Source organism: Hyperolius riggenbachi, chromosome 2 (assembly GCF_040937935.1).
Source record: "Hyperolius riggenbachi isolate aHypRig1 chromosome 2, aHypRig1.pri, whole genome shotgun sequence".
In the NCBI taxonomy this organism is placed as follows: Eukaryota; Metazoa; Chordata; class Amphibia; order Anura; family Hyperoliidae; genus Hyperolius; species Hyperolius riggenbachi.
Genome location: NC_090647.1, coordinates 483689737 through 483713423, shown reverse-complemented (window position 1 = coordinate 483713423; position 23687 = coordinate 483689737). Strand labels below are relative to the sequence as shown.

The 23687-nt window shown below is 43.6% G+C and overlaps 1 protein-coding gene across 1 annotated transcript in view; it reads right to left on the bottom strand.

The window, feature by feature from the left end:
- Window positions 1–18314: 18314 nt before the first annotated feature.
- TRARG1 (trafficking regulator of GLUT4 (SLC2A4) 1) overlaps window positions 18315–23687 on the bottom strand; it is a 97530-nt gene continuing 92157 nt past the window's right edge. The window contains exon 3 of the mRNA XM_068266015.1: window positions 18315–18757. Within this exon, the coding sequence (XP_068122116.1) occupies window positions 18747–18757 (11 nt within the window). The 3' untranslated portion in view covers window positions 18315–18746. The remainder of the gene's footprint in view (window positions 18758–23687) is intronic.

The window sequence follows — 23687 nt, the reverse complement described above, 5'->3', positions numbered from 1 at the left end:
CCCTGGGTTAATTTTGCCTGGGGGCCCCATTGGTACTAAAACCGGCCCTGTAAGCCAGACGACTTCCAACAAAGTCGTGCTATGACCCCTCTGGTGGAGCCTCTTGCAATAGCCATGCGTGTCACTTCCTCTTCCTGCTTCATTCAGTGATGCACTTCTCTAACAGAGAACACAGGGGTGACCTGGAAGTTATAACACAACCAAGATGGCAGCCACGATTTTTAAATTAAAATTAAACGAAAACTATTTGGTGTAGAATGGTGATGCAGGCATCAAATGAAAGAGGAGAGCGCAAGCTACAGAAAGGTATGCATCTTTAAGTACTTTGCAGCACTGGACAGTCTCTTTAAAGGCATACCCATGAGAGGTGCTCGGAGTCCGTTTAACAGATACCTGGCCAGACACATTTGACATCACTGGCAACTGGAGAAGTGATGCTGCAAACCTCTAAATCGTTATGCAATGTAATAGTAACAGCATCCAAACAATTCCCCTCCAGCAACATGGCAGTAATGAGGGAGTGGCCTCTACAGTACAGTCAATGAGATGCTAATCATTCTCTTAGATGCTGATTTTAGGAATATGTATGCAACTTGGAAATGGACCAATTATATTCAACAGAGGCATACGGGTGGCCCATCTCCAAGCTACATAAACATGCATTAAATTTGCATCAACTTGGAATTAGGGTTGATCAATGATATGCAAATTTTTCAGAGTTTTTGCAAATTTCTGAACATTTTTATGAAGATATGCAACTTGAAAATGGACCAATTAAGTCCCACCCAGGTTTCAATTGATTGGTCCATTTTCAAGCTGTATATATATATTTTCATAAAAAATTACATACATTTGCATAAAGTCGGAAACATTTGCATATCATTAATGATCCCTACTTGGAATCCTTGTTATTATTGACCATCCTTATCCTGGATCTTACCCTAAAAGAAGCGTGACTCAACATTTCAGAGTGATTCATGTAATGGGTTAAGGATTGTGTCGGCATTCTTTTAGTGTAAGGGTTAAGGTAAGGGTCAGAGTTAGTTTAGATTGAAGGTTAAATTGAGGTCAGCGCCACTGACTGGGAGAGCCGTGGCTGGAAACACAGCGGACTGCAGACTTATCATTTATAGCTATTCCCCTGACTTTTCCGCCAAGGATTTAGTGGTGGGTCATTCGGTCGAATGCTCGGAGTGGTTTTCTGCTACCAGACACTTATGCCTCATGGATACTGGTATAAAATATAATATGCAGGGCAGTGCAGTTTCTACCCATAGGCGTGGATGCTCCTGTGCTGTCTGTATGCCTCAGTGAGTGAGTCAATGTTCTGCCTATTAGTCTTGTTGTTACACACACAGCAATCCAATCCATTTTCAAAACAATTCTTGCACAAAATGTCCCTGTAAATTCTGGATCCTCGGTGTCTGCGAAGGTCATCCGTTGCTCCAGTTTTCTGAAGCGAATCCCTCCAGCTGGCGTTCAGTTCAGGCCTCTGGGCTGCTACACAATATAATCAGTGTAACACAATGCAGCTTCTCTGGAATGGCTTTCAGATAATCATAGAGGCTGATACTCGGAATCACCTTCCTTAAAGTGGAGCAGAACTCTTGCACAGGACAGAAAGAGTTTAGCCTGTCTAATTTTCCCTCATGTGTGACTAATCAGAAGTTGTAATTTGATATCTCACCCATGTCAGCTGACTGCCACGGCAGATAAGCTATTTGGTAAACAGAGTATGTTAACAATATGCCTGCTTCCACAAAAGCAGGAAGTAGACGCTGCAGATTTATTGCAGGATTTGTATACGCTGTAACAAAGAAATGTTTTTCTTTAAAGGTTATTATGCTGTTGCTTATCTTTTAGAGCAGAGGAAGTTCTGAGATCAGGTCCACTTTAAAAAAAAAATAATACAGATGAGATTGTGTATGTACAGTGCCAAGCATATGAGTAACTAGACTGTGTTCCTTATTTTCTTACACTGACTAAAAGTGTATTCAGGTATGCAAGTGACGGTCTCTCTCCAGTCAGAACACAGGTGGGTGGAGGCGCCCAAAATATGTTAATTTATACACTAAGGTACAAAGAAGAGGTAATCGTACCTCTCCAGGTGAATAACACCAATAAATTGGAAAATATTTTATTCAAGCACAATTGTTTAGCATGACAACACGTTTCGCGGGACAATCGCTCGCTTCTTCAGGTCAATTGCAAAGACAAGTGCCTTGGTTATGGCTGTATGGAGCGTGGGTGCCTAAATATAGACAATGTAGGAACCCATGCGCCGCACAGCCATAACCAAGGCACTTCTGCGTCCTGCCTGAGGAAGAAACTTTCTTTTGAAAGCTTGCAAGAAAACAATGTACAGCTAGTCTGTAAAGTGTACTGGAGTCAAAGCTTGGTACAAAATCTTATACTTACCTATAGTAAGGTAAGCCTCTGGATCCTAATGAGACTTCCCACAGCTTCCTCTGGTCCCTCGTTGCCACTTACGGTCCCTCCATAGATTAGTGACAAGGGCTTGTTGGTAATCTGATCAAAGCTATGCTCCTCTTCTAGCATGAGCGCAGGCGCAGTACGGTTGTTCCTGCGCAGTAAGCCAGAGCTGCTACTGCACAGGAGCGCCCATGCTCTTATCTACTCATGCGCCTCTTCTAGCACGAGTGCAGGCGCAGTATGGTTGTTCCTGCGCAGTAAGCCGGAGCTGCTCCTGCACAGGAGCCCCCATGCTCGCACCTACTCATGCGCCTCTTCTAGCACGAGTGCAGGCGCAGTATGGTTGTTCCTGCGCAGTAAGCTGCAGCTGCTCCTGCACAGGAGCCCCCATGCTCACACCTACTCATGCGCCTCTTCTAGCACGAGTGCAGGCGCAGTATGGTTGTTCCTGCGCAGTAAGCTGCAGCTGCTCCTGCACAGGAGCTCCCATGCTCTCATCTACTCATGCGCCTCTTCTAGCACAAGTGCAGGCGCAGTATGGTTGTTCCTGTGCAGTAAGCCGGAGCTGCTCCTGCACAGGACCGCCCATGCTCTCACCTACTAATGCTCCTCTTCTAGCACGAGTGCAGGCGCAGTATGGATGTTCCTGCGCAGTAAGCCAGAGCTGCTCCTGCACAGGAGTGCCCATGCTCTCACCTACTCATGCTCCTCTTCTAGCACGAGTGCAGGCGCAGTATGGATGTTCCTGCGCAGTAAGTCAGAGCTGCTCCTGCACAGGAGTGCCCATGCTCTCACCTTCTCATGCGACTCTTCTAGCACGAGTGCAGGCGCAGTATGGTTGTTCCTGCGCAGTAAGCCGGAGCTGCTCCTGCACAGGAGTGCCCATGCTCACACCTACTCAAGGTTAGTGATTGAGGGGCTGGATTTTATTTAGGGTGTGTCCTGAGGTACTGTTACTGTATGGGGGATGGAGGAAGCCAAATGGCAAATCTTGAAACCTGGTATCAAAGAAAATGCCTGTGCTATGTAAAAAATGTTAGGCTGTCCCCCTGCCTCTCTTCAGATGCCATCCCTCGGTAAGCCTCCTAGCATTATTGCACTTTCCTATATGCACTTTATTGCTTGCACTGCATTCCTATTCCTTCTTGGTCTTCCTCTATGCGATTTTGTCTAATATTTTTTACATAGCACAGGGCACTTTCTTTGATACCAGGTTGCGAGATTTGCTATTTTTGTGACTTTGTATGATTTTTTTCACCACTGTTTTACCTAGGTATTTTTGAATAGGGTTTGTTATTTGTCACCAGTGGCTTACCCGTGAATCCATTTACATTGATTCCATGCTTATTTATTACATATACAGGCATCTATGAGACTGCTGACTGTACTCAGCTTTAGGGGAGATTTTAATGTTTTTAATTTTTGCTGGATAAGTCCATTAATAAATGATTGATTTCTTTCACTTAAGATGAACTATTGAATTGTTTTGGTCATTTATCCAGAGTAGGACTTTCCTTTTCTCAGTGATTAGGTTTTGTTTAATTAGTTCTATTTTGGGATATGAACAGTAGTATATATTGTATATGCTCTACAAGTTGTGCTGTTGCTTTATTCATTCCATGCTTCACTTCGACCTGGACACATCCAATCCAAGTTGAGGCAACACCTTAACATGTTAAAAACCGTGCACTCCCCTCCCCCACTTGGGCCACAGTTTGAGTGTTCACCATATGTGCCATTTTCCCTATATACCCTGTCTTTGGGCATCAGAGGTGAATGGGGGAGGGGCCCAGCTAAACTGAAAAAATGACTTATTAGTTCAGCAGCCTGTATTAATGGAGTACTGATGGCTAATGATATGCTAATGACTTCTAGTTTATGCAAATAGCTTGCGTTATGTAGGCATGTCGGTTTTACTGGTGGTTGGTGAATCAACCCCTTTTTACAAAAGAGGCGATAAGTGCAGGCTAAAGTGGCTGTATCCCCTGAACATTGGTGCGCATTCCGGGTAAGCCTCATTCTCACACTGCCATAAGAAGTGGGTGTACCCACAACGTTCACCAGGCGCTCTAAGGGCTACCTCTGGCCGTCCACATCTACAGGTAACCTCCGTTCCACTCTTTCACTATTCTGCCATCCAGGTGCTGCTGCACAGTGACTCCCTTACCCTTTGGGTTTATCTAGCTGAACTTTGTTGCTTTGCAATTTGTATCCTGCAGCCAGTTTTGCACTACCCACTGGGTCGTTGACATGTGGAACAACTATACCCTCCCCATTTTTTTCCTGCAACACTATATGCAGGAGGATGTTTAGTTACACTTTTACTTTCAAACTTCTTTTTTTTCTTTTTTATCACCAAACCATTTCTGGGTTATTTTTTGGGTGGGTATCGTTTGGCACCTTGACCATTCAGTTACCATTCGGGTTTGCATATGCTTTTGGGTACAGTGGGATGCGACAGTTTGGGCAACCTTGTTAATTGTCATGATTTTCTTGTATAAATCATTGGTTGTTATGATACAACATGTCAGTTAAATATTTAATATAGGAGACATATAGAGTGTTATTTGAGAAGTGAAATGAAGTTTATTGGATTTACAGAAAGTATGCAATAATTGTTTAAATAAAATTAGGCAGATGCATAAATTTGGGCAATGTTGTCACTTTATTGATTCCAAAACCTTTAGAACTAATTATTGGAACTCAAATTGGCTTGGTAAGCTCAGCGTTTCCCTCCTCTTTTAATTTTCTCTGAAGAGTAGCAACATGGAAGTTTTAACCTCTTGCCGACCGCGTCACGCCGGGAGGCGTGCCCGCGGCGGCAGCCCCAGGACCGCCTAACGCCAATTGGCGTAAAGTCCTGGGGCTCTGTTTTGCAGGAGATCGCGCGCAGGCTGCGCGCGCATCTCCTGCTTGGGGGGCGGAGCTCCGCCCCGCCTTCTCGGGAGACTGTTAGACGGCGTGATCGCCGTCTATTTACTAGGTGCAGCGCTGCACTGGGGACAGCCGTGTGACACGGCTGTCCCCCTGGGGGACAAGAGAGCGATCGGCTCTCATTGGCAAAAGCCTATGACAGCCGATCGCCGTAATTGGCCGGCTGTGGGGAGGGAGGGAGCGAGGGAGGGAAGGGATTTAAAGGAAGAGGGTTTTTTTTTTAAAAAGCGGCAACACAAATATTTATTTAAAAAAAATAAACATGGGGGGAGCGATCAGACCCCACCAACAGAGAGCTCTGTTGGTGGGGAGAAAAGGGGGGGGGGGGAAATCACTCGTGTGCTGTGTTGTGCGGCCCTGCAGCTTGGCCTTAAAGCTGCAGTGGCCTTTTAAACTAAAAATTGCCTGGTCACTAGGGGGGTTTAGCCCTGCAGTCCTCAAGAGGTTAAAACAACTCTCAAATGACCTGAAGACAAAGATTGTTCGCCATCATGGTTTAAGGGAAGGATACAAAAAGCTGTCTCAAGAGATTTCAGCTGTCTGTTTCCACAGTTAGGAACATATTGAGGAAATGGAAGGCCACAGGCTCAGTTAGTGACAGACCAAGAAAAATCTCAGATAAACAGAAGCGCCGAATGGTGAGAACAGTCAGTCAACCCACAGACCATCACTAAAGACCTACATTATCTTGCTGCAGATGGAATCACTGTGCATCGTTCAACACATTCGACACACTTTACTCAAGGAGATGCTGTATGGGAGAGTGATGCAGTGGAAGCCTTTTCTCCACCCACAGCACAAACAGAGCCGCTTGAGATATGCTAAAGCACATTTGGACAAGCCAGCTTTATTTTGGAATAAGGTGCTGTGGACTGATGAAACTAAAATTGAGTTATTTTGGCATAACAAGGGACGTTATGCATGGAGTAAAAACAACACAGCATTCCAAGAAAAATAACTGCTACCTACAGTAAAATATGGTGGTGACTCCATCATGCTGTGGGGCCGTGTGGCCAGTGCAGGGACTGGGAATCTTGTCAAAGTTGAGGGACGCATGGCTTCCACTCAGTATCAGCAGATTCTGGAGACCAATGTCCAGGAATCGGTGACCAAGCTGAAGCTGCGCCGGGGCTGGATCTTTCAACGAGACAACGACCCTAAACACTGCTCAAAATCCACTAAGGCATTTATGCAGAGGAACAAGTACAGCGTTCTGGAATGGTCATCTCAGGCCCCAGACCTGAATATAATTGAGAGAATCTGTGGTGTGAGTTAAACAGAGCTCTACATCAAATCTGAATGAACTAGAAATGTTTTGTAAAGAGGAATGATCCAAAATACCTTCAACCAGAATCCAGACTCCCATTGGTACCTACAGGAAGCATTTAGAGGCTGTAATTTCTGCAAAAGGAGGATCTACTAAATATTGATTTCATTTCTTTTTTTATTCATTTATGCACCTGCCTAATTTTGTTTAAACAATTATTGTGCAGTTTCTGTAAATCCAATAAACTTTATTTCACTTCTCAAATATCACTGTGTGTGTCTCCTATATGATATATTTAATTGACATTTTTTATCTTAACAACCAACGATTTATACAGGACAATCATGACGATTACCAAGGTTGCCCAAACTTTCGCATCCCACTGTATATTCAAACATTGTACACATTTTGTTAGTGTGTTTACTATTTGTATACTGTATATTACAGATACCTATTGTAATTTGTGGATGGTACATGGATCTGTAATTCCATGTTATAATTAATCCTGTACCGTTACTGTTTTGATGGCCAGAATGTACAGTACCTACCCCTTCCCCCAGTTACCACCTCATGGTGGATGTTTTGTTTTTATTATCTATCTGGAATTGTTCAATAAAGCTTACTTTTGATACTTTTTGCATAAATACTGGTTCGGTGCTGTTTTTTTTAGCTGCTTTTAGGGCGGATCCACACTATGGGCTTGTTCACACTAAGAGCGTTTTCTGGATTTTTTAAGTGCCGGTGATTTTCAAAATTGCCCTGAAAGCGCTTGTGCAATGATTCCCTATAAGAGTGTTCACATCTGAGCAGTTCTATTACGATCCGCTCACCAAAGCGCTGCCTGTACCATTTTTGGGGCGATTTGTCTCAATGCAAAGTATAGGGAAATCGTGAAGCACTTGAAAAAGATCTTTGTATAGCGATTTCCCCAGTGCTTTTATGAATAAATACATTGTATTTATTCTTTTCCGGGTCAAAGAGTTCACTTCCTGACTTGCGTCAGGAAGTAAAAAAACAAACCGCTCTGCAAAAGCGCTTAAAAAAAGCGCTTTACAAAAAAATCACAACGCGCAGGAAAGCTCCGGGAGGTGCTAAAAATAATCGCGCACAAGATCGTAAAACGCTGGATTGCTTTATCAGATGTGAACAAGGCCTATAAGCGCTTTTGTGAGCGCTTGTTTTTGATTAGCGCTTGTTAAAAAATCGCTCCCATTCACTTTCATTAGCATTGTGGTAAAAATCGTTGCAATCGCGTACGGTTTTTCGCGAACGCGGCAATTGCAGTGATTTTTACCGCAATTTTAATGAAAGTGAATGGGACCGATTTTTTTTTTTAACAGGCGCTCAGCAAGCGCTAATCAAACGCAAGCACTCACAAAAGCGCTTATAGAGTGGATCTTGTCGCCTGCTTTAGCTTTTAGCACATCCCAGTCTTTCATATTATACAGTTTTTTGAATATGGTGCTGGTTCGCTAAGATGATAGTGATAGTTCTGTAATACAGTTATAAACCTGAAATGCCTGACAATTCACTGAGATTTTTACCTCATGTAGTATTTGATTTGCTATTTTAAGGAATCGTAGTATTTTGTTCAGTATTTGAAGGATAATTGCAGTGCAGGGAAAATGGAGTATACAGTCAAGTGAAGTGCAATCTACATAAAATTAGCATAACATTTGTATCAGCCCAAAACTATTAGTATGTTATGGACCATTTTTAATTTCTAAATAATAATAATATTGCGCAATTAGGGAAATATGTCATTATTAACTTCCTTATTTACCTGAAAAATTTAGTTTTCACCTTTTCACTTCTATGTTTTCTCCCTTCTATAACTTTCGGAATGGCTGCTTGTTAGTTACTGACAGCTTCGGGCTTCAGTACCGAACAACGCACTTGTTTTATCAGGAAGGAAAGAGCAAATTTGGCACTATTTGAACGTTTATTGCCATCAAATGTTTATATGCATAAACAGATCCAACTTGTTAGTGATACAAATGCAATACCTATAGTGGCATGTGCAGGAATGGGTAAATGGGCGCCAGCGGGTGCACAGACTGACGACCGTTTCAATGTAATCAGAAGAAGCTCTGATTACAGTGAAACTATCGTCAGGCTGTCACCCCCCCCCCCCCCCCCCCACACACACACACTACCTCAATCCTGCACATGCCACGATAAGTATTGCATATGTATCATTCATAAGTTGCATCTGTTTATGCATGTGAACATTTGATGGCAATAAAAGTTTAAACCATGCCAAGCTTGTTTGCCAAATGCCAAATACACTGTGTCCACTCCTGGTGGAGGGGAATGCTACCCCCATTCTTGTTTCTATTTCTACAGAGAGCGACTTCTTAGCCCTGAGTGAGGACCGGCCTAATCTCCTCACCTGCCTTTATAGTGGTTACCTGAACGGTAACCCACGTTTGTGAGTATAATTTCTCTCACTTCACCATTAATTCAAATATCTCAACATACTACACTATATTGGGCTCTCGTTTTTTTCTCTTTCACCTTCCTTCCGGTTACAATGCATACCTAACTGCTTTCATGCTTTGAGCACAATTGAGCAATCAAGACTTAAAGGGGAACTGAAGAGAGAGCTACATGGAGGCTGTCATGTTTATTTCTTTTTAATCAATACCAGTTGCCTGGCAGCCCTGCTGGTCTATTTCTCTGCAGTAGTATCTGAATAAAAACCAGAAACAAGCATGCAGCTAGTCTTATCAGATCTGACTTTAAAGTCTGAACCACTGAAACACCTGATCTGCTGAATGCTTGTTCAGGGGCTATGGTTAATAGTATTAGAGGCAGAGGATCAGCAGGGCTGCCAGGCAACTGGTATTGCTTAAAAGGAAATAAACATGACAGCCTCCATATACCTCACTCTTCAGTTCCCCTTTAAAGAGAAACTGTGACCAAGAATTGAACTTCACCTCAATCAGTAGCTGATACCCCCTTTTACATGAGAAATCTATTCCTTTTCACAAACAGACCATCAGGGGGCACTGTATGGCTGATATTGTGGTGACACCCCTCCCTCAGGAAACTGTGAGGACCATGGTCCTGCATGTTTCCTGTCTGTGAACCTCGTTGTATTGTGGGAAATAGCTGTGTACAGCTGTTTCGAATTGCCAAAAACGCAAGCAGCGGCTACTTCCAGTGACATCACCTACCAACAGTAAAAATGTCACCATGTGATAAATGTCAGAATGTAAATCAGGGAGAGGAAAGATTTTACAATGGGCAAACACTGACTAAATCATTTATACATAATTATTGTAAAAATTAAGCACTTTTTTATTACATTATTTTCACTGGAGTTCCTCTTTAACTACCTGACAGCTTATCAAGCTCCTTGCTGCAGCATCCATGCGTGTGTGCCTGCCCTTTCCGTCTTGCTATCACTTGGTTTCCCGCATGTGAAATTCTTAGTAAATTGACATTCATGAGGTATTTACCTCACAAGTCTATCATTTACATCTCAAGTCGGTAATTTACCTCACTAGTCAGTAATTTCAGTTTTCCATGCGGAAACAGCCTTTGAATTGACATTTCACAAAATTTTCTGTAAATTCAGTTGTTTTCTGCTCTATCGCATGCAGTAATGCTTAGTGAGTTGAACCCGTGTCTTGCTATAAAGGGTGTCCTTGATGCTTCCCTTTACTTTTTGCCTTTGTAAAACAATCCTCAATCTCTGGCTGGACTTGGCGTAACAGGAAGCTATCTTTTGTTCTGCGCTCCCTGCATTGCTGTGCATCTGCCAGGCCTGGCTACCCTGGATGCTGAGACCTCTGCTCATGAAGGCCAGGTTGATGGATCTGCTTCCTCTGTGAGCACAAGCTGCTCCGTGTTTCATCTCATTTTTCACCATTGATATATTGCAAACCTGGCCGGCGTCCAACATCTTCTATCCCGCTGTACATTCTCTCCTTGGCGGAGCTGCCAGAAGCATCACGTAGATATGTCTGGTATAAACAATAAAGTCCAATCTACAGCTCTTTACTGCTGTCACCCCAAAGGGAAAAGGAAAGGACGAGACGGGAGACGGTTGTCCCATGCACTGTCAAACTTTATTTCTTTCATGCCAAAAATACAAAATGGAATGCATTCAATCCCTCTCTTCCTCCCCATATATACTGTATAATCCTAATAACATGCCCTTGTGTTTGGCAAGTGGGAGTCAGAGTGGAAAGTGTGCATGCTATTGTTGGTAATCTGAATTGAGTAAGAACCTCGGGAGGGACATCGCTGCCCTGAGGGAAAGTCGGCTGCATATGCTACAGTAGGTTTGCGGGGATATTTATTGGCCATGCCACTGCTTAGCAAGGGTTGGACCACAGCCATGCAGAGCTCTGTATCATGGCACTCTGCCCTGCCTGCATTGCACCTCATTTTGGCATTGCTACATTCCTGTGCCTGCACTGTGTCTCCTCTGAGAGGTGAAGTCCTCATAAACAACGTATATAACAGCATCAGAGGAGATGGTGGATCTCCTAGACTGGTGATCACTGTAGAACAGTTGTAATTCTGGTAATGCAGCAAGGATTTATTACAAATTGTCTGCTCTGAGGTGGTAATAGTTTGATACCCCTGCCTGGATCCTAATAGACCATAGTGTGGATCCTTGAAACCTTAGGGCCGGTTCATATGGACGTCTACATGGCATCAAACGATGGCCGCATCGCTCTTTTAAGTATTGTCCACTCAAATGAATGGATAGCTGTGGGTACGATTGTTTATCGTTGTTCACATAAAACACTAAGCTCAATCCTGTCGTCTCATTTCATACTTGGCTGACCCTGGTGCTTCTGTGTCCCTCTGCAGAGGTCAAAATGCGACTCATTCGACGAACGACGGGAAGCACTGCTGAAGGTCGCCAAATGGTTTTCTGCTCGCTAGCAGAAAAGCATTTGATGGAGACACGAGGCTGCTGGTTCACACGTCCATCTATAGTGATGGTCTTGTCAAGGAGAACTTATGGAGAAGCATGTGATCAGCTGACAAATTTGCAAAGCTCTGATTTGCTGTGATCATATCCCGCTTTAGCACATAACTAGCGATAATCAGAGACTTACATATCTATCACCTGACCAAACTGATCACATGCTTCTCCATGAGTTCTCCTAGACATGACCATCACAACCTGTCTGAACCAGTCCTTAGGAACCGAGGTGTTTGTGAGTTTCCTCTCACCAACAGCAAGGAACTCTTCCACAAATCCAGGAGAAGCTTTGTGTCAGAGTTCCCCAACCCTGTCCTCAAGGCCCACCAACAGTACAGGTTTTGTAGAAAACCACAAACCTGCACCGGTCAGGTAATTAGTGTCTCAGCAGAGCTGATTAACTGCCTGCGTGGATTTCCACAAAACGTGCACTGTTGGTGGGCCTTGAGGATAGGGTTGGGGAACACTGTTGTACATCATCCAAGCAGGGGCTGCAGACTCATGCCATTTACTTTCAGTTTATAAGAAATCTCCATTAGACCAGGATGTTCTATGTGGATTTACAGCCCAGAACCAAATCAGGCGGACTGGTGTACTCTATTATTCACTGGTGAGATTTACAGTTGTCATTCTTAATTCTGAGACATTCACCTAAATTTCTCATCACGATTCAGAGGAACATTTCACATAAAACAAAAGAAAATAAAACAAAGTACCACTGATTTTTAGCAAAACATTTCCTCTGTCCTGATATTATAATGGGAGGCTTTGGTTACCCTGAAGATGTAGTTTAGCACTGGAAGGTTAAACACTTGTATATTCATTACAACATTCAGACATTGAACAAGAGCTTTTCCCGCCTTCAGGTTCAGTGCAGCTATCAGTTCAGCAGTGTAAAGATCAGTGATTGTGTTTAAAGAACATTAACTCATAGCCACCAATCAAATGTCAGTTTATTGAAGCAAGGCAGTGAAAGATTAAATTCTAATTGGATAAGATACGGTACTGCATTTTGCTCCTTTTTTTCTTCAAGCTGCATTGAACATGCAATAATTGCTTACCACGAGCTGAATTTTATTATCAAGATTATAACTGCACTCTAGAACTGTGATTTGAACGTATCCAAAACAGTCAAGACTTCACTGCTCATAATCTCGTATATCTATCAGAAGACCTATGGATGAGTGCAGTGTGATGTAAGGATAATGTGAGAGCGTATAGATGCTATCCTATTCTAACCTGCGAGACAAGAAAAAACAACCAAAGCCTGTTGTATCAGTCACAGACCAGCTCAAAACACTACCGTATTTTTCAGAATATAAGACAAACTTTTTCTTCCGCAAAACTGTTAGGAAAAAAATTGGTATGGTAGGTAAGTGGTGCAAAGTGCACAGGGAAGCTATATTACCATATCCTGCGTCCGTGCTCATCTCCCCCTTGCTCCAGTCCAGAAGTGGCCATCGCACTTCTGGACCGGAGTAGATGTAGTGTACCTTAGCGCTTTGAGTCCCAAGGGAGATAAGCGCTATATAAATGTTATTGTTATTAGTGGTTGTTACTGTAACCACCAGCGGCGCACGTGTGGCACAAGTGTGCCGCTGGTGGTTACAGTAACAACCACTTATGTGGAAGTACGATGGCCAGGAGGAATGGAGGATCCGGACCTGTATATCGGCAGGCGGCAGCAGTGTATGCAATATCACCAGCAGCTGCAGAAGAGGAGCTCATGTAGAAGCAGGACCGGAGTGTGGGGGAGGTGAGAGCAGCGTCAGGATCAAGTAATATCTGAAGTACTGATGTGTTAGTGTGGTGCAATGTAGAGTGTAGTGTAGATGTAGTGTACCTTAGCTGGTGGGGCAGCAGGGGTTAGTGTAGTGCAGTGTGTAGTGTACCTTAGTTGGTGGGGCAGCAGGGGTTAGTGTAGTATAGTGTAGAGCAGTGTGTAGTGTACCTTAGTTGGTGGGGCAGCAGGGGTTAGTGTAGTATAGTGTAGTGCAGTGTGTAGTGTACCTTAGTTGGTGGGGCAGCAGGGGGTTAGTGTAGTGCAGTGCAGTGTGTAGTGTAGCTTATCTTTTATTTCATAAATACAGGACAACCAGGCTTTAGTTTCGTTTTGTAAAGTTGTCACTGAGCTCTTGTGTGAGACGCTATCACAGCTGCTAATCTTTCCAAACTGGACTAGATCCTAGTATGACACAGGCCATGGTTGCTGTCTTTTTCTACATAGTAGAAGACAAAGAAACATCCATCCAGAGTTTCCTAGTTTAGTTATGGTTTATCCACTCCTAGGAGATCACTGGAGAGTTAGGCTTGGTTCCCACTTGCACCTGCACCAGATCACATTTGGCCAGTGGGAACACACTGCTCTGATGGTACGGCTGGAGCCAGGGATCAGAAGTGCAACCCGCTTACCCATCGGATCAAATAGATCCGTTGCAGGCTGACAAGTGTGAATGACTCCTATATAAAAAAGGAGCCGTTCACTGTCAGATAAGAACTGTCTTTTCTCAGCTCAAGTGGGAACACAGCCTGTCATGATTTCTGAATCTTCTATACAAAGCCACCCCACTACGTGATTAGATTTGGCTCCTAAGGAGGCAGAAGATGAGACGTTTGCATACACCAGGAGATCTGTGTATTTTCCAGTAATAAAAAAAATAGGTACTTGTAACAATCTGATTCTCCTCTCCATATATTCAGAGTAGTGCAGGTAGCTACTAGGGATAGATAACCTACTAGAGGGATAAATAGAGATAGATAACCTACTAGAGCTAGCCAATCCCCATCAGTGCCGGATAACCGAAACTCTACTGTACATGGATATAAAAAGTGAAGAACTGTAATCTGTCCCGTGCATTGAAAACAAAATTAGTTCCAAAGATATTTCTTATAATTTTCACACATGAACATGATTGCACTGAGAATGTCTTTTTTTTAAATGTTGTGTATACATGGTCCTTAATGCAACGAGCTACATTTCATCTTTGTGTGATAGGATGTGATGTGATAGCAAAAGAATGAAGATTCCTCCAAAGGTGAAAGGAAACTGGTATTTTTTGCTTCATCTGATCTTGATCTTTTTGACACAAGAAAGAAATTTACACTCTGAACTGATAAAATGTACTTTTCAGACTGATTTTCATCTACTAATATTTTCAAAATGGTAGTAGATAGAGAATTTATAATGGCATCCCTGCAGATTACACTGTCTGCTGTAGGCCATTATGGGCCCCTTTCCACTATACGCAGTGCAATGCGGCTACATAGTCACATTGCACCGCGGTCGAACTGAAACAAAAGCACAGCAATGGAACAATTTCCATTGCGTGCTTGTTTTCCGGAACGGGCCACACGCCCGCATTCCGCCCGCACCTGCACCCATCTCCTCCGTTTGGGGATGCGGAAGTAATGCGTAGCCGCATCGCATCCCTTCGGTTCCCATTCGCCAATGGAAAAGGGCCCTATGCTAGGTACACACCATACAACTGTACTTAAAGAGACTCTGTAACTTCAAAAAGATCCCCTGGGGGGTACTCACCCTGGGTGGGGGAAGCCTCCGGATCCTAATGAGGCTTCCCACGCCGTCCTCCGTCCCACGGGGTTCTCGCTGCAGCCCTCTGAACAGCCGGCGACAGGCCCGACTGTAATTTCAATATTTCCCCTTGCTGGCTCCAGCGGGGGCGCTGTGGCTGCTTTCGGCTCGGAAATAGACGGAAATACCTGATCTCCGTCGGGTCAGCTCTACTGCGCAGGCGCCGGAGACTTGCGCCTGCGCAGTACAGCGAACCCGACGGCGATCGGGTATTTCCGCCTACTTCGGAGCCGACAGCCGTCAGAGTGCCTGCGCAGGAGCCAGGAAGGTAAATATTACGTCACGGCTGTACGGAGGGCTGCCGCGAGACCCCCGAGGGACGGAGGACGGCGTGGGAAGCCTCATTAGGATCCTGAGGCTTCCCCCACCCGAGGTGAGTACCCCCCAGGGGACGTTTTGCCGTTACAGTTCCTCTTTAATATGCAAAATCGACGGCTGTATCCATCGAAACCTGATCGAACATGTTGGAAATAATCGAATCGATCCAATCGATCCCGCGGATTGAGTGGGAAATCGCAACGTGTGTACCCAGCATTAGTTAGATGGTTCGATAGATAATTTACGACATGTCCGATTTTATTTTCAATCGTTTTTCTGATCAATTTCTCATAGAAGTGAATGGAAATATATAAGAAAAGATAACGGAATTGAATTGGAAATCGATCGTAAATCTATCAGATGGAAAATCGACCGAAAAAACGCATCGTGTGTACCCAGCATTAGGGATCATGTGGTATAAGAAAATGTCACATGATTGTCAGTACCTAGAGATTGGGGAATCCCATAGGTAAACAAGAAAGACAATGGCTCCACTCACTCAGTCTTCCAGAGCTACAAAGCGTCTCCACATGGTGCGTGCATTAACCACCTGAGCGGTCTGGACGAGCTGAGCTCGTCCAACACCGCCGGAGGTCGCCGCTCAGGCCCTGCTGGGCCGATTTTAATCAAATAAAAAGCAGCACACGCAGCCGGCACTTTGCCAGCCGCGTGTGCTGCCTGATCGCCGCCGCTCTGCGGCGATTCGCCGCGAGCAGCGGCGAAAGAGGGTCCCCCCAGCCGCCTGAGCCCAGCGTAGCCGGAACAAAAAGTTCCGGCCAGCGCTAAGGGCTGGATCGGAGGCGGCTGACGTCAGGACGTCGGCTGACGTCGATGACGTCACTCCGCTCGTCGCTATGGCGACGATATAAGCAAAACAAGGAAGGCCGCTTATTGCGGCCTTCCTTGTTTATTCTGGGCGCCGGAGGCGATCGGAAGATCGCCTCCGGAGCGCCCTCTAGTGGGCTTTCATGCAGCCAACTTTCAGTTGGCTGCATGAAATAGTTTTTTTTTTATTCAAAAAAAACCCTCCCGCAGCCACCCTGGCGATATAATCAGAACGCCAGGGTGGTTAAAGGCCACCAGCCTTAGGTCATCCAAAAACCAAGAAGATCCACACTCAAAGGTTATGCTGGCTCAGAGATTTATTCAATAAATCAACAGTATGCATATAAAGTATCAGAGTAACCCACGCTACGTCAGAGTGAGCTTTCCTGCATCTGCTCCTTTATGAGCATACTATTTATTTATTGAATAAATCAGTCAGTCAGCATATCCCTCGAGGGTGGATCTTCTTCTTGGTTCTTGGGGAATCCTCAAACCCGTCTTTATAAATAGTTGACGATGATGATAAAAGGACAGAGGTGATTGTTCTACATACAATTACAAGCTCGGATCCAAAGGGAAGAACAGTGCAAGTGGCGAGAGTGCATCGGAATTATATTTTTCATATCAATGTGGTCTGAGAGGTGACTGACATTTTGAAAGTGAAGGCAAATAGGGAAGGGAAGTTGACAGGAGAGGAGAGAGCTTAGTGAGTAGCTTAAGGGGACTAAAAACTCACTTAGGTTTTCTTGAATTTGAATGGGATTTGCCAATTTAATCTGATTTGTGTCCAAGTCTATTCAAAATGTTACGCTCAGCACCAGTTGTTTATCATATTATAATAACTACATTTAAGGACTGTGAAAAATCACTGTAAACATGTTTCTGTCATATCCCCACGTTTCTTCCTCAATAAAACCCGTAGCATAATCACAGATGTATTGACACCACCCCCCTGCTGTCTGAAACTTCAAAAAAACAAAGAAATAAAAAAAAAAGGCATTCAGTCATGAGAGATTACAAAAACATAAAGTTACTTAAAGTTTACCTGTCGGGGGGAAAAAAGTGCCCCTACGGGGGTACTCACCTTGGGAGGAGGAAGCTTCTAGATCCTTCCCTCGTCTTCGTCTTCCTCCACCGGACCATTCTAGAGCTGGAACTCCCAAAAAATGCTTGTCAGTGGCTCGCTCATGAGAACAAGCACGGGCCTACTCTGGTTCCCGCAGAAAAAGCTTAGCTCGATCAGGCCTGTGCTACTGTGCATGCATGAGCCGTGTGCGTAGTGGCACAGACCCAATGGGGGTCGGCTTTTTCTGCCTGAGCAGGTCTGTGTTCCTGCATAGGGGCAGTGCGGCAGTTCTTCGGGGGTCCCAGCCCTGGATTGAGCCACTGGAGGATGACGAGGAAGCCTCTCCAGAATCCAGAGGCTTCTCCCTCCCGAGGTAAGTATCCATTTGCTGACTTTGCAATAAAGTCCGAACCAGCTAGAAAGCATCTCTTGTCCATAAAATGTGCACAACCCCCATGATAAAGTGGTTCATCACAACATACTAAATTCAGAAGTGTTGAAGTCATTTTATGAGTGCCTTTTGTTAATGAATTTGAAGACCACAAACCTAGCAGAGTATAAATGGTTACTACAACATCCAGTATCTACAGCTAATACCTGGGACATAGCTAATAAGTGCTCGGTGTTCTGTTGGCACACCCATCAGTCACGGCCTGACCTGCATGAATAGGATATAACAGCGCTGGCCGGATGCAAGCAAAGGAGTAGAGGTGCTCATAGCAGCAAGGAGCAGCATCCATGCAAGATTCTCATACAGGGGTTCTTTTGGCTCCTATGTTTTGTTTTCAATTACTCATCAAAAATACTAAAAAAGAGGTTAAAAGTCCTGTTCGGTTTTGTCAGCGAGTAAGCAGCATCATCCAAAACAGGGGGAAGTCACGTGACATGGCACCACGCGAGTTTTTTTTTTTTTTTCTTAACTGCGACCCTATATGTGGCAGTTTCCAGCTTTATTATTGAATACAGACAATAGCTTTCATTCCTTTGATACAAAATATGGAAATAAAAAAAGGATTTTGTGCCATCACCTGAATGCCAGTCCCCACATGCCTCTCCATACATTGTCCCTCTATGGGTGTTTCTGTTAGGAGGGCAACCTCAAGGCATCACTCTGGTTCCCATATCTGCAAGTCCCTCTCAGCGTGTGCTGAACTGCTGCACCTCATTCTTCTTTCTCTCAATTCCCAAGGGCGTGTAAAGTGCTGCATGCAATCCCTTGGACCTTGGGAAAAGCCGGGCCTGCGCCTCCCTCCAGCCAGCCTCCAAAATGGAAGATTCTCTCGCAAGTCAGTAGGTAACAAAGTGTGAAGGAAAGGCAGGCTGCTCCCAGAACTCCCTCCAAGCCCGGAATCTTCAGCAGACTTTAATTGAAAACTGGAAGGGAGAGAAATACAGTCATTAGGTCGCAGTTTTACAAGTGGCATATTATAGCAAATCATAAGTAACAGGCACTTTAAAGAGAACCTGACCTGAGTAAAATAATTTAAAATAAACATGATGTACCCGCACATGAATATTGTGTATTTACCTCACCCTAAGTTTCTCTCTTCTAATGATTCAGTCCATTTCTGACAAGATATTTTCTGAACTGAAAGCTTTAGGGCCCTTTTACACAATATCAGTCACTGTCAATTATAACAGAAAGGTTAACTGATGTGCAAGCTAATGCAAGGTCATGTCCAAGTTTCCCTATGGCTCAAGAGGGCAATATTACTGGTTAACGGATTGCTGATCCAGAACTGGTAACAGGGTCATCACCATTTTTAAAATGGAGGACTGAGAATTCCATTGATCACACTAGGCAAACAGGACATGGGAGAGGAGAAAGAGACTGACAAGTACACTACACGGGAGGTAAGTATGACGAGTACACTACACGGGAGGTAAGTATGACGAGTACACTACACGGGAGGTAAGTATGACGAGTATGTTTATTTTGACTTTTATTTTTCAGTTCAGGTTTGCTTTAACCTTCCTGGCGGTAAGCCCGATGACGTCATCCCGCCTGTCGCCATGGCGACGGGGGAAGCCCTAATGGAAATCCCATTCAGAACGGGATTTCCGGACGGGAGGATGCCGCTGCACAGCGGCTGTCATGTAGCTAGCGCTAGGCTAGCTACAAGATTTAAAATAAATAAATAAAAATAGTGCTGCGCCGCCCCCTGGTGGTTTTAATTAACCGCCAGGAGGGTTAAAGCACACCTGAAGTGCGAGGAATATGGAGGCTGCCATATATATTTCCTTTCAAACAATGCATATTGCCTGGCTGTCCTGCTGATCCTCTGCCTCTTAATACTTCTAGCCACAGACACTAATCAAGCATGCAGATCAGATTAGCCTCATGCTTGTTACAGGCATGTGATTCTGACACTACTGCAGCCCAAGAGATCAGCAGGACTGCCAGGAAACTGGTATTGTTTATTTATTTGTTGTATTTAGAAAGTGCAAACATATTACGCAGCGCTGGACATTAGTTTAGGTTACAGACAATATTTAGGGGTGACATACAGCAAAATGACAATACAGGAATACAAGAAAGACCAGATCACACAGCACAGTATGAGTACCAGGTAATGCTTAGTCAGTCACTGGAGGGGAGCAAGGAGATTAGGCATGTTGAGTTCACTGAAATGCATAGCATGAGTGCACAGTAATGTAGATGCATGATCAGGTAGGACACAAAAGGAGGAGGACCCTGCCCAAAGGCTTACAATCTAGAGGGAGAGGTAGGGACATGAAAGGTAGGGGACCAGAGTGCAGCTGTGGGTTTAGAGCAATTGTGAGGGGTGGTAGGCCAGAGTGAAATGGTGAGTTTTGAGGGCCTTCTTGAAAATGTTGAAGGAGAGGGCTGCTCTAATGGGTGGAGGTAGCGAGTTCCATAGTGTTGGAGCCGTTCGTTGAAACGGAAATGAATATGGCAGCATGTGCTTCTCACTTCAGGTGTACTTTAAAGAGAAACTCTGACCAAGAATTGAACTTTATCCCAATCAGTAGCTGATACCCCCTTTTACATGAGAAATCTATTCCTTTTCACAGACCATCAGGGGGCTCTGTATGGCTGATATTGTGGTGAAATCCCTCCCACAAATAAATTCTGAGTACGTACTCTTGGCAGTTTCCTGTCTGTGAACCTTGCTGCATTTGTGGGAAATAGCTGTTTACAGCTGTTTCCAACTGCCAAAAAAGCATGCAGCAGCTACATCACCTGCCCTGTCACCATGTAATAAATGTAAGAATGTAAATCAGGGATTTAAAAGATTTTACAATGGGCAAACACTGACTAAATCATTTATACATAATTAATGTAAAAATTAAGCACTTTTTTTATTACATTATTTTCACTGGAGTTCCTCTTTAAAACCCATGTCAGGTTTAACACAGGGATGGCTCAGGGTAAGACAGTATTCTGTGCAGCCTTACCACCCTTTCTGAATTACTTTTTGCTATTCTGGTATGGGAGCAATCTTACATAGTTAGGTGGCCGGGCACAGGCGTACATTGAAAAGAGGCGCTGCGCAAAAATGGCACGGGGTGATGCCGATAATGGCATCTTGCTACTAAAGTTTTTTTTTCAAAAGTATTTTATTGATGCACTCAATGAGGAAAAAATTACAAACAATATCCAATTATCATCATATTATTTTGTTGGTTATCTTATTACAGTACAGATACATTGGCAAGTAATACCATGATAGTCCAGTGTATAAAGTCTTTTCTTCAAATTTTGATAGATAAATGAAGTATAACAATATGGTATTGTAATATAATCTACATAGTTGGCTTGTGCGATGTTTTCTAATAAAAAGCCATGCCTTTAATGCTGTAAGCATCATTAAAGGGGAACTGAAGTGAGAGGTATAGGGAGGCTGCCATATTTATTTCCTTTTAATCAATACCAGTTACTGGCAGCCCTGCTGGTCTATTTCTCTGCAGTAGTATCTGAATAACACCAGAAACAAGCATGCAGCTAATCTTGTCAGATCTGACTTTAAAGTCTGAAACACCTGATCTGCTGCATGCTTTTTCAGGGGCTATGGCTAATAGTATTAGAGGCAGAGGATCTGCAGGGCTGCCTGGCAACTGGTATTGCTTAAAAGGAAATAAACATGGCAGCCTCCATATACCTCTCTCTTCAGTTCCCCTTTAAAGAGACACTGAAGCGAAAAAAAAAACTATGATATTATGATTTGTATGTGTAGTACAGCTAAGAAATAAAACATTAAGATCAGATACATCAGTCTAATTGTTTCCAGTACAGGAAGGGTTAAGAAACTCCAGTTGTTATCTCTATGCAAACAAGCCATTAACTCTCCGACTAAGTTTAGTCTTGGAGAGAACTGTTATCTGACTTTTATTATCTCAACTGTTTTCTTTTTCTCTGCTAGAGGAGAGGTCATTAGTGCACAGACTGCTCTGAAAGACTCATTTTGAATGCTGAGTGTTGTGTAATCTGCACATAATATAGAATGATGCAATGTTAGAAAAAACACTATATACCTGAAAATAAAAATATGAGAATATTTTCTTTGCTGCTAATCTTCTAGTAATTATTCATAGTACACAACCAATTCACTATATCATATTTTTTTTTTCGCTTCAGTGTCTCTTTAAGTATCATACAATCTGATTTGGAAAATATTTAAACATGTATTAACCAATTAACAACCTAACAATTATAACTCACCCTTCCCCTACCATTAAGTGCCCCCCCCCCCCCCCCCCGTCCTTCCTCCATGTCGTACTATTTCTACCAGATAGAATTTCAGGATATCAAATTTCCAAGACACCCAGATTACCCCCAATTTTGTTAAGAAGATACCAAGTTGTATTTTAAAATGATTTCATGAGATGAAAGATTTGGCTAGGAGAGAATAATATTTTTACATATCTCCTCCATGTTTTAAAACATTTCTTGACCCATGTCTTATTATTACTTTCAAGGTTTCATTTTTCCATTTGAAGAAGATAGTCTACCAGTTCCATGACTAATGACTCTGGTTGAGGTTCAGGCTTAATCCAATGTTTCATCACTGCTTTTTGAGTAACCAGTTTGCTACTAAAGTTATTTAACGTTTCAGAAATGTCCTGAAACGTTAAATAACTTTAGCAATAAGATGTCATTAGCGGCATCTGTGATACATTACCTGATCCCGGTGATCCTGTCTCCTCTCCACTTACTGTTCAGTTTGCAAGAGTCCTGCAGCCAGCCAATCACCATGCAGGGACTGAAGCCGCATGGTGATTGATTGGCTGCCGGACTCATTCAAACTAAGTAGGAAGTGGAGAGGAGACGCAATCATCAGGTACCAGGTAATGTATACAAACCCCTCTGCCTTCTCTCACACTGCCTCAAACTCCCCTGCCTCTTTCACACTAAACCCTACCTCTGCCTAAAGCCAAATGGTGATTGACTGGCTGCCGGAATCATTCAAACTAAGTAGGGAGTGGAGAGGAGACGCGATCATCAGGTACCAGGTAATATATACAAACTTCTCTCACACTGCCTCAAACTCCCCTGCCTCTTTGACACTAAACCTCTGCCTAAACTACCCTGACCAGATGTCCCGTTTTACCTGGGACACGTCCCAGGTTCAGGGTGCCCTGTCCCAGGCTGCAATGTGTCCCAGGTTATGTCCCACCTCTGGCCGCTTGGTGTCCCAGCCGTGGGACCCTGTGGTCGCATAAGGTAATGTTTGCCTCATTTACCATTTGCGGAGTCAAAGTAATTGTTTTCTGATGCATTTTATGTGTCTGAGGTAACGATTGTTGCATTTCATTTGTCGGAGGTAATGGTTATTGCAAAATCATGTGTCAGAGGTAACAGTTGCTGCAGTTATTATTTGATGGTCATAGAGACTGCATTTGCTACTTTGGGGTTATTGTTGCAGCATTTGGCATTTTGGGAACTCATGATTATTAAATGGTATGCTAATACTGTAGTATCAGCAGTTTCTGAAGATTTTGCACAATCTAATCCCACCATAGTCATAGTCTAATGTCCTACTATATTATTATGTATTTATATAGCACTGGCATCTTAAGGCAGCACTTTACAGAAAATGTAGTCATGTCCTTGGCTGAGCTCACAATCTAATCCCGGCCATAGTCAGTCTAATGTCCCGCCATATCATTATTATGTATTTTTGTAGCACTTGCATCTTCTGCATTTCACTACATCATTGTGGGAACACTGCTTTCTTATGCATTTCGGGAACATTGCCTAATTACCTTTAGGGTCACTTTGCCTATTGTTGTTCTGGGAGAAAACTCTGGCCCACTGCCTCAGAGTTACATTAAAGTTCGC